This window comes from Octopus bimaculoides, chromosome 8 (genome assembly GCF_001194135.2).
Source record: "Octopus bimaculoides isolate UCB-OBI-ISO-001 chromosome 8, ASM119413v2, whole genome shotgun sequence".
Taxonomy (NCBI): domain Eukaryota; kingdom Metazoa; phylum Mollusca; class Cephalopoda; order Octopoda; family Octopodidae; genus Octopus; species Octopus bimaculoides.
Window position 1 is genome coordinate 28635876 of NC_068988.1, and position 12003 is coordinate 28647878.

The 12003-nt window shown below is 35.4% G+C and overlaps 1 protein-coding gene across 2 annotated transcripts; it reads left to right on the forward strand.

The window, feature by feature from the left end:
- Nucleotides 1-1942: 1942 nt before the first annotated feature.
- LOC106867360 (uncharacterized) lies at nucleotides 1943-11956 on the forward strand. Of its 2 annotated transcripts, XM_014912207.2 has the most exons (6): nucleotides 1943-2466; nucleotides 4751-4976; nucleotides 6222-6412; nucleotides 7667-8180; nucleotides 9164-9485; nucleotides 10931-11955. In XM_014912207.2, the coding sequence occupies exons 2-6, from the start codon at nucleotides 4784-4786 to the stop codon at nucleotides 11268-11270; spliced, it is 1560 nt and encodes a 519-aa protein (XP_014767693.1). In that variant the 5' UTR covers nucleotides 1943-2466; nucleotides 4751-4783; the 3' UTR covers nucleotides 11271-11955. The 2 variants fall into 2 exon arrangements, with proteins under 2 accessions (XP_014767693.1, XP_014767694.1); XM_014912208.2 differs by lacking the exons at nucleotides 1943-2466; nucleotides 4751-4976 and adding an exon at nucleotides 5548-5937 and having other exon boundaries at nucleotides 10931-11956.
- The last annotated feature ends 47 nt before the right edge of the window (nucleotides 11957-12003 follow it).

Genomic DNA, 12003 nt, shown 5'->3' on the forward strand with positions numbered 1-12003 from the left:
ACACACACACACACACACACACATATATACATACACGTTTATATATTTGTTTTGCAAGATTCTTGATGTGAAATAGTGTGTTGAAACAGATATTGTTGTATTTTGTATTTGGGGATGGTCATGCTGCCAGTTTAGCCAATAAAAACACACGCACTATATATTTGGTGCTAATTTGCTTCAGCCTTATATTACATTAATCGTATTTTTTCGTACATTAAATACGATTAATGTAATATAAATCTGAAGCAAATTAGCACCAAATATATAGTGCGTGTGTTTTTATTGGCTAAACTGGCAACATGACCATCCCCAAATACAACAATATATATATATATATTCTTGGTAGTCTTCCGAAATTGCAGTCTTGGTGGTCTTCCGTAATTTTTTTTCCTTAGTGAAAATCGTGCGGGTGTTAATATCAAAATTTACCGCAAAATAAGCACGTGCTTGGAGCATCAAAGAAAGGACATGCCACCACAGAACCAGTAAATGGTTTTACAGCATAAAAGAAATCACTTTAAACTTGCTAAAAGAATATTTGGGATATATATACATACACACGCAACATACAGAGAGAGAGAAAGGGAGAGACATTACACATGTTCAAACAATTGGAACATAATTAGATACACAGACACATAAACAGAGAGAGAGATAGAGAAACATTAAAGCGTCTGATGTCAAATAAGTCAGCGTCTCAGCGATGCCAAAACGGCTGCGCCGAAACGTCTCGTATTCCATCTTATTTCACTAAATACGTATTTGAAGAAGATATATTGTATTTTAATCTCATTTCACTCTGACATCAGTGACATCTATGTAACAAAATTTATTATCAGTTGTAGTTGTTGACGATAAGCTCAAACTTTTCCATAAAATCTCGCAAACATTGCAGTGAAATAAAAAAACCTGAACTTCAAGCACGTAAACTTTCCATGTACCTTTTAAATTACAGCGCCGCCACCGCCATCTCGATATTGATGACAAAGACTATCATCTGGAACACCCGAAAGAATGTATCTTTTCGATTTGTGTTGAATAGTTTATCGGTCAAAAGAAACATTAGACGTTTTGTTTGACCTATTTCACTTACATCTGATATTATCTCTCTTCTCTGAGATAATTCACTGATTCAGATATTTGTTCTTGGTATTGTAGGCCACTAAACTATCTACTAATTTCTACTAAGTTCAGTATTTCACTACTGAATTTATATCGGCTGTCTTGTTTCTGAGCGCAGCACATAGCTTATAATAAAGATAGGATATCACTATACAGGCATACCTCACCTACATCGTTAATTGGTTCCAGCAGACACGACTAAAGTCGAATTAACTTGTTTCTTGGCTAGGCTAGGCCGAATTTACTTGTCTCGAGGCTAAACCGATAATAACCATTCCCAGTCCTGTACTTTATTTATGAATGCATTGTCAATAATAAATATTTGATTTTAAAAAAAAACTATTTAAAACTTACAAACAAATAATTTTTTAATACAGTACAGTAAAAAAAAAGTAATCTAAATTTGCGAATAACAAGTTGGCGGTGTTTACTGTGCATCGCAGACGCTTTATGAATGCAGTTTGCAATAAGACATGGTAAAATATGAGCTCCGAAAGACCGATAAATAAGACAACGTAGCTGATTTCATGATTTCGTTCACTAAGCTACACTACTTTATGGTGTGTATCTTAACGTTTACTAGTTCCCTACGGTTTCACGAAGAAATCGATAATTGACCACTGAAATTGAGGCATTGCTTGAAAAGATTTTAACTGACTATTTTTATGAATAAATTCAGAAAAATCTCTCTATAGCGCTCTCTCTCTCTCTCTCTCTCTCTCTCTCTCTCTCTCTCTCTCTCTCTCTCTCTCTCTATCTATCTATCTACCTGTATGCACGTAGTTTTACTATTATTTGAAACGCATTTGGAACAAAACGTAAAAACGCTGTGGTAACAGCTACAGTACGAAACAACTTTTAACTGAAATATTTACAAGATCCTGAAATAAGAGCGAGATAAATAGTATAGGATGTTACATCCTGGTGTTAAATAACTTGCATCCCATAGCTAAATAACTTCATAACAGATACAGTATATAAAACCATAGCTGTTGAAGCTAGGATAGAGGATCTTTCTGAATTGAAAAGTGGTGTCCGTCAATTCATAAAGATCCAGGATTGACTCTGTAACCGTAACCACAGCAATAGATAACTTGTTCAAAGTTACTTGATGCAAGTTCAGTTGAACTTATTTAAAATGCGTTTCCCGAGCAAGTGACGTAAGAGAAAATATCAAATATCAACAGTCATTCAATTTCCATCGTAAAAGACAAGCTTTCAGACGGATAACGTATTTGATGATTATACCCGTTTATTTATTTATCTATTATCCAATCATTGAAATAATAACTGATGTTAAATAGACACACTAATTATAAGATGTCGTCTGCATTCAGCTAACAGGTGAATTGCAAAACAAAACGTTTCTTTGTATTTATAATGAATTGTCAACTCTTTACAACGCGTTCTTCTTGCTATCTTGTTCATTTGATGAAATTTCTGGTCTCACATTTTCGTTTTCAGCGATTAAGTTTTTATTTTGTGCTTTGGTTTCAATCTCGCCTATTGTCCATATATGAATTCATTCGTTATTACTAAATTTTACTGGTTTCATGTGACGAATGAGCCAGATGTTTTCGCCAAGCGGCTCGAATCTCTAACCTGATTTCACTATCTGATAATGGCTTTGAGAAAAGATTAAATTCTCTTCAGCTGTTAACCTAGCGAAGTATTTTAGCTATGTTAAAAAAATTGTTTCTAATGACATATCAACTTAGGCGAAAAATAAATGAGATATCAATTTAAAAGTAAGTTTCGTTTTCTGGTAGTTTAACATTCTAGTTCGTGTTCATCGTTAAGGCTTTTATCTGAAACATATAAAGTTTCCTCTTCCCGTTACCAAAAAACTAGAGAAGAAAATATAAATAAAAGAAACCTTAGCATACAAAATAATATTCGGTTTTATTGAAATAATTAGGGTGATATGATCATTATCACAACTGTTTTTCATTTGATACGTTCGACCTTTAGTTCTCAACTACGAAGAAAAACGTGAAGAGAAGGATTTTTTTGGCTTTGTTTTCTTTTCTAAGCAATGAATAATCCTACACAGAGATTTTATTATTTTCTGTGATATCAGTACATAATCTATAGTACCCTTCATACTTTTATCTAACCTCGTAGAGAATGTTAAAAAGTGAAAGTAACTTGATATCCTGGCAGATTGTTTTCTGCGCATTATCTGTGCGCGCGCACGCGTATATATTTGATTAATTCAACGATATAAATTCCTTTTAAAAGGGTGTAAGCATCCAAGTTATATTCAGTGTATCAGTGAAAAACCAAAAGATGTTGGCTTCGCATTGATGGATATGGGTAAATCATCAAAGCCTTGGGCCGACCAAAGCCTTGCGAGTGGATTTGGTAGACGGAAACTGAAAGCCCGTCGTATATATGTGTGTGTGTGTGTCTGTGTTTGTCCCCCCACCATCGCTTGACAACCGATGCTGGAGTGTTTACGTCCCCGTAACTTAGCGGTTCGGCAAAAAGAGACCAATAGAATAAGTAGTAGGCTTACAAAGAATAAGTCCTGGGGTCGATTTTCTCGACTAAAGGCGGTGCTCCAGCATGGCCACAGTCAAATGACTGAAACAAGTAAAAGAGTAAAAGTGAATTTATGTATGAGAAAAAGAAAACGGATTAATTGACATATAGACATCAATTTGGCAAAAGTAAAGAATACGCACAGCCTGTGTTTAAGGTTTAGGGTTAGGGTTTTTGTTACGCCGAAAACGGATGGTGTACGTATTCTTTATCTCCGCAATAAATCTATTAAAATAAATTCAATTCCGAACAATATCAAACTCATAGAACCTACAATCGTTTCCATGTCCAATTGATTCAAATTAGAGAAATTAAATTAAATTAAAGATTCATATTGAATATAGTTACTTGAGCATTTCGTCAGGGTAAGAATTTGATAGAAAAAGAACTACATCCCAATGTATTGGCTGATCATTGATAGACCCAGTCTTAAATTTAGATATGTGCGCTTACGGTGTGGGGGCGGAGTCCTGGATTTTTTGCGGGGTGTTGCCCAAAAGTTTTGAAAAAAATACGATATAAGTGGAATATCAGCCATTACTTATCAAAATTAATCGATTTTTTTTCTTGAGGCCTATGACTCATAAGGCTGGTTACCCGCTTTCCATGAGATATAAGTGGCCGGGATCTCAACATGCCCCATAATAGGATACCAGTTAGTTACAGGGTTCAAGACCAGTAATTTTGAAGAGAAGAGATAAGCCGATTACATCGACCCCTGTACACGTGTGCACATAGATATATATGTTATACGACACACAGTTCCAGCTATCAAATTGACTCACAAGGCACAAACCAGTCCAGGGCCATAGCAGACGACACTTGCCTAAGGGGACTGAACTCCAAACGACGTCATTACCAAGCCAGCTTCTTAACCACACAGCCTTGTCAGTGCCTATTAAAAGGTTTCTGAGGAGGGATATTTTTAGTAATCAAAGCATTACAAATAAGATCAAGATCGAATCGTGCTTTCAAAGCCCTTTCTACTTATTCCCTTTGTTCTGTCTTCCTCTCTCTGCTCTCTCTCTCTCGTTTTGTTTTATTTTTCTCTCATCTGTTCCATTTCTTTATTTCTGTTCTGCAGATGTGAATGAAATATATTTATTATTGACGAACTATGAATAACACACAACGTTTCCTTTATACACAAGCAACTCGCCCGCTAATTTCAGGCTGTGTAGAAAAATCTGAGAAAGACCCTAAAATAATCGACTACAAAAATGTTTTCCTACGTCCAACATTCAAGGAAAGTATTGTGTGTGAAGCATATGACATGAAAATTCCAGCTTATACTGTAGAGGTTGATTCAGGTAAATATAAGTTAAATGATTTGAATAACTTAAGCACACTTCTACAGGCAGTGAAGGTATATGGCCTAGTAATTAGAATTATTATGCTCACGATCATGTGGTCGCTGTTTTAGTTCTCAAACATGTGGTGCTCTAGAGCAAAACTCTTGCAGTGAGTCAGAAATGCTAATTTTGTTGCTGCGTTGTAGCACAGTCATGCTATAACAACTCCAGCCAATCAGAGCTGGGTGTGTATCAATACGAGAGGCAGTTCTTTGCCCATGAAGAGAAGCGAGAGTTTTAATTTAATTAGCAAATAGACAGCAGAAAAGTAACATCACTCTTTCGACATGGAACAGCAACTTTGTTTTGCACACCAACTTTGCATTTGCTAGTTCTGAATTATATCACATTTCTCTTTCAATATGGAACAGCTCTTTGTTCTTCACATCAACTTTGCGAGGCTTACTCTGAATTATATCAGCTCTTGACTTATCACTAAATCTATTGTTCAAACATAAGTGATAAAAGCTTTCCCAGACTCACACACACACAAGTTACACATCTTACTACTTGTCAATTGTTGTTAATTAAAAAATATTTTTGCCTTCTGATATTTTTCCTTTTACCAACTTCCACACTATAAATTATCAACAACACTCTCACTACACTGGTGACACTATAAATGCACTCACACTGAAATTGTAGACACAACAAATGAACACTCTCACTACATTGGTGGCTTACTACTCTCTTTATTTCAGTTTACTTTAGTCACTCAGATATAAATGAGTAACACCGCCATAATTAGCACTCCGTCAGTTGTGTTGATGAGGATTCCAGTTGACCCAATCAATGGAACAGCCTACAAGTGAAATTAATGGTGCAAGTGGTTGAGTGTTCCCCAGACACATTCTTAATGTAGTTTTCAAGGAGATTTAGCAAGATGCAGATGTGACAAGGCTGGTCCTTTGAAATATAGGTACTACTCGTTTTTTTTTTTTTTTTTTTTTGTCAGTTGCATGAACTGGGACAACATGAAATAAAATGTTTTGCTCAAGGACACGACACACTGCTGCGAATCAAACTCACAATCTTAAAGCCATAAGCTGAATACCCTATCCATTAAGCAATGCACCTTGAACCCCACCTGCCTTACTGGTTAATGAGTGAAGTCTCTCTTGAACATTGGATGGTAAATCCAATAATTTTGTTTTCCTCTCAAAAGTTTTAATGTATTTTTTCTTATTTCCTTCTTCTGTGCAGATAGTTTCTGGAAATTCTTATATTCTAACCAATGGAAAGATTGCTGTATGATACGTGTAAAGCCTGGCTTTCTGAATACCGATTTGACCACGACATTAGCAAGTTTATTGAAGAACAAAAAAATATCAAGTCATAAAACTGTTGGCTTTATTAAATTTAGATCAAGCGATATTAAGGAAGTGAAGCCACAGGTAGGCTGGCTACTTTAAGTTTCCTACATTTTTGCCTTTTGTTTGTCCAAAGAAACATCCATTCTTGTTTTCAGACTTTTAGTTTGTCCTACTTTCATATGTTCGGAGTGAAGTAAATGTAATGGATATGTGCACAAAATAAACGACAGGAGAAAAATAATGATTGAAATCACTAGCATAGCTTGGGGGGCAGTAGGGGCAGCACTTTTAAAGGGGCGCCACTTTTAGGTCTGCTGTAGGCAATATGTGTTTTTTTGTGGAGTCTGGGAGTGGCAAATGGAAGGGCTGCCCCAGGCGGCACACACTCTAGCTATGCAAGACACTTGCCCAAGGTGCCATGCAGTGTGACTGACCCTGGAACCATGTGGTTGGGAAACAAGCTTCTTACCACACAGCCACAACTGTACCTATAATTGTCCAATAAGTTTTTGTCAGTCAGAAATTAAATGGCCCATGTATAGTAGGTAAACAGAGCATGTAGCTGGCAGTGAATTCACACTATTGACAAAGCTCAAAGAGGCAGAAATGCACATGTAGCACTCTTTAGGATATTTGTTATGTAAGACTCTCAAAAAAAAAAGACATTTAGGTAAATTACATAGGTTTCAACTAAGAAAATTTGCCTTGTATAATTTATAGACAGTTCTGTGCTTGCTTGCAGGTAACACCTATCATAGCTGCCTGCCAGTCTCTTCCCTCAAGATCTCTGCGTGTAACTACAAAGCTTACATGAGACTTTGATATTCATTACATAACATAAGGAACGCATAACTCAAATTTAATAAGTGGCACAACACTATAAAATGACAGATAATAGAGAGCTGTTTTAAGATACCAATCAGTGACATAATGCAATTATCACAATATTTTTGCCTGCTACTAATATATTTATGTCATTAAATATGTCCATAAGAGATATCATCTGCTAATGAATACTACAGTAAATTTGCTCTTTGTGACATATCTGCATTAAGTATGATACATAGATTGTTATTTTAATTTAATACTGCTTCTGTTGCTTATAAGAATTCCTAGTTGAAACTATTTCACTTCTCATTCTCTAGAAAGATCATTGGGAAAGGCTTGAAGAATGTAGCAATTTCTAATTTTCATTCTGTCTCAAAATATATGTTTTTGTAGCACTTCAAAAGAATTCAATACTTTCCATTTTTCCAACTTCAAATAAAAGTCATAGTTCATTTTCATTCCTTTGATTATATACTGTATGGACATTCTGTCTTGTTTTTATTTCAGAAATATGGAACAATACGTTTAGAATTTACATATTTTGGCAGAAATACCCAATACGTCGGAAGGAGTAAATCAGAAGAATTTAGAAAAGAGCATTACACAGCGAAAAAAACCAAAAGTTTAAAATCTAGGCTGGAAAGTAACCTCACATATCAGCTACAAAGACAGCGAGAAATTATACAGAATAGAATAAAATTAAGTGAATTTTCGGAATACGATAAAATTAAATCAATCAGATTAATTAATGCTAATCTCTCACATTTTCATTGTTCTGAGCCAATTAACCTTCGAGATGTTTTAGACACTGGTGATTCACCAAAGGAAAAATTGGCATCAGTTTTCAAGCCAACTGCTACTACTGTTCAGAAGACCATCAAAAGTCAACCAATTCTTCAGCGTCCAAAGCATACCCGTGAAACGAAGGGCAAGGGTAAAGACCCACAACACGATGAAAGCTTGTTTAATCAAACATATTTACAACCAATAAGTAGCCACAATATGTCTTTTAAAATTCTAGGTTTGTGGAAGTTACGTCTTATTTTGCAGCATTGTTTGCCTCTTAAAATTTGTTTATCATAAAACTAACTACTACTACTACTACTACTACTACTACTACTACTACTACTACTACTACTACTACTACTAATAATAATAATAATAATAAAATGATTTCTTTATTAACCATAAGGGTTTACATTAAGAAAAACATTATGGACAGCATAGATGCAGAAGTGGCTATGTGGTAAGTAGCTTGCTTACCAACCACATGGTTCCGGGTTCAGTCCCACTGCATGGCACCTTGGGCAAGTGTCTTCTACTGTAGCCTCGGGTCGACCAAAGCCTTCTCTCTGTCCCTATTTCCATACCCCCTCTTTCTGTTTACGTGTGTGAATATATTACATTATTCTTTTACTTGTTTCAGTCATTTGACTGCGGCCACGCTGGAGCACCGCCTTTAGTCGAGCAAATCGACCCAAGGACTTATTCTTTTGTAAGCCTAGTACTTATTCTATTGGTCTCTTTTGCCGAACCACTAAGTTACGGGGGATGTAAACACACCAGCAATGTTGGGGGGACAAACACACATATATACATATATACGACGGGCTTCTTTCAGTTTCCGTCTACCAAATCCACTCACAAGGCTTTGGTCGGCCCGAGGCTATAGTAGAAGACACTTGCCCAAGGTGCCACACAGTGGGACTGAACCCAGAACCATGTGGTTGGTAAGCAACCTATTTACCAGAATCATTAGCACATCAGACAAGATGCTTATAGGCCTTTTGTCCATCTTTACGTTCTGAGTTCAAATTCCACTGAGATTGACCTTGCCTTTCATCCTTTTAGGGTCGATAAAATAAGTACCACTTGAATAATAGGATCAAGGTATTTGACTAGCCACCCCCACCAAAATTTTAAACCTTGTGCCAATGGTAAAAAGATTTTCTCTCCAAATTTTTAATCAAGCATTTGTTTTTATGATTTTCTTTTCTTGTTTAGGAAGCATAATTCGACACGAGGATAAACAAAAGACTCTTGGCTATAAAGTACGAATGTCTAAACTATTTCTTAGTGATAAACTCCTTAATAAAACCCATAACATGTTAGAGAAGACTGTCTTAGATGCTGAGCTGAGACCCAAACACAAATCTGTTGATCTTCCAACGGAAACTAAGATTGTTGAAAGTGTGGGCTCCACCATCAGCTATAGCAAGTGGAAAAACTTTTCTGAACTGGTTTATGGCATCGTAGGCAGTCAAGAACTCCTTCGTACATTACTAAACAGTCATCCAGAGTGTCCAAAAACGAAATACAAAAAACTGTAAGAGGCTATTTAACATCTATTTAATTTTTTTTCTTTTTCTTGTGAGGTAACATGCAGTTTGCTTTCATAAAAGAAAAAAAATGAAAGTAAATTATCCTTAAAAAGTGGAAATTGTGATAGAAACTGGAAGTGACGGCAGTAACATACCAAATTTTTAGAAGCAGAACCTACAGAACACCCTCATTATGCTGCATCCACTGGCACCAAGGAGTGATATGTTAAGTATTTCAGGAAAAGCAACTGAAGTACATGATTCCAACATACTGTATCCAGCAATGAACACTATACAGCAGGCAGTTTGATGCTTGCATGTGGACGCATGATAGCCAACACAGTTACATGTGAGCAATGCAATAATCCTGCATGATTAAGGAGTTGTACTGAAAAAACCAACTGGAAGTAAGGGCATTGTTCCTATTGATTTACTTGGGCTATATGAGCCAATCCCCTTTTTTCAAGAGGAGCCATTTGATTTTCGGTTTCTATCGCAATTTACTTTCATTTATTTTAAAGATGATTTACTTTCACTTTTTCTGTCACTAAAATTACCTTTTAGTAAGTCCACTAGTTATTCCATTGCCTGATTGGGCAATTTAATTCAATGTATATCACAAGCTGAGACACGACTGCTATCTCCAGCAGTTGGGCATCTACCATTGACAAGATTGGTAAAGGTTGAAATCACATGATCTAGTAGTCTTGGCGGTGATTTTTCTCCCGCTAGCAATATAAACAAGAATGCTTATGTGCACCAGAAGACCAGACGAGAGTTTCTCCCATGGTAAATATTGCAGTATTTTGTGTTCTAACATGACATTGTATTTTAAGTGGGGATAAATATTACATTTTGATATTAAAACTGCTTCTGTCTATTAATTATTTTATTGAAAATCAGTATAAATTACGAACTGATTACATGCAATACTGGCTAAGCTAGAACACAATACTGTGAAGGCACATGAAAGCAGGGTTGTGAGTTAAACAAAAAATTAGATCAATACTCTTTTTACTCTCTTTTACTTGTTTCAGTCTTTTGACTGTAGCCATGCTAGAGCACCGCCTTTAGTCGAGCAAATCGACCCCAGGACTTATTCTATCGGTCTCTTTTGCTGAACCGCTAAGTTACGGGGACGTAAACACACCAGCATCACTTGTCAAGCGATGTTGGGGGGACAAACACATACACACACATATATATATATATATATATATGTATATATACACAATGGGCTTCTTTCAGTTTCTGTCTACCAAATCCACTCACAAGGCTTTGGTTGGCCCGAGGCTATAGTAGAAGACACTTGCCCAAGATGCCACGCAGTGAGACTGAAACCAGAACCATGTGGTTGGTAAGCAAGCTACTTACCACACAGCCACTCCTACGCATAACTGACCTATGAAAGTCACATGATTTTGCAATTAATTTTGGTATTGTCTTGCAGGCATGCTAGACTCAGCGAACGTGGAAAATTGGACAGAATATTTAGGAGAAGAGGCCGAACTAGATGCTTAAAATGGATGAAACATCAAACTCTAAAGGCAGATGATGAAATGATGGATGAAAAAGATGAAACAGAGGAGATCTTTGAGATTTATAAAGCATCAAACATTCTGTCAACACAACATAATATTAAGGAAATTCAGATTATCCAGGAAAAATTACTGGAGTCCCTCGGACGCTTCGTTGTCCGGCAGGAACTGTTGTGTTTCAGCAATGGGTTTAGTACTATAAGAACGCTTGTTTTCATCAGACCATCTCTTTTCATGGAAGTGTACTTTTGATGAATGAGGAATGAATGATTAGATAATAAGGCCATAATATATATACATGTATGTGTGAGTATATATATTATGCATGTATATATATATATATATATGTGTATAATATATATATATGTATTGTGTATGTATATATATATATATATGTGTGTGTGTGTGTGTACTGTGTATGCATATATAATTTATATAAAATATATATAGGCATATAATATATATATATGCATATACATATACATATTATATATATATGTTTTATTTGTGTATGTATGTGTTTTTGTATGTTATATTTCTAAAATATGCATTTATGTACATATACATGTGTGTGTGTATATATATACTTCTTTAATTCTTTAAAATGTTTCAGCTTATAAGCTGTGGTCATATAAATATATTATACTACATATATATATTCTACACTATATATATATATATATACATATAAATATATATATATATATTATACATCATCATCATCATCGTTTAACGTCCGCTTTCCATGCTAGCATGGGTTTGACGATTTGACTGAGGACTGGTGAAACCGGATGGCAACACCAGGCTCCAGTCTGATTTGGCAGAGTTTCTACAGCTGGATGCCCTTCCTAACGCCAACCACTCTATATTATACAATATATATATATATATGTATCTATATTATACAATGTATATATATATATATATATCTATATCTATATTATACAATGTATATATATATATATATATATATATATATATATAT

Coding starts and splice junctions, on each gene's coding strand:
- LOC106867360 (XM_014912207.2), top strand. CDS start 4,784: ATGAATAACACACAACGTTTCCTTTATACACAAGCAACTCGCCCGCTA. Junction 4,977..6,221: donor TACTGTAGAGGTTGATTCAG/GTAAATATAAGT, acceptor TCTTCTGTGCAG/ATAGTTTCTGGAAATTCTTA. Junction 8,181..9,163: donor TATGTCTTTTAAAATTCTAG/GTTTGTGGAAGT, acceptor TTTCTTGTTTAG/GAAGCATAATTCGACACGAG.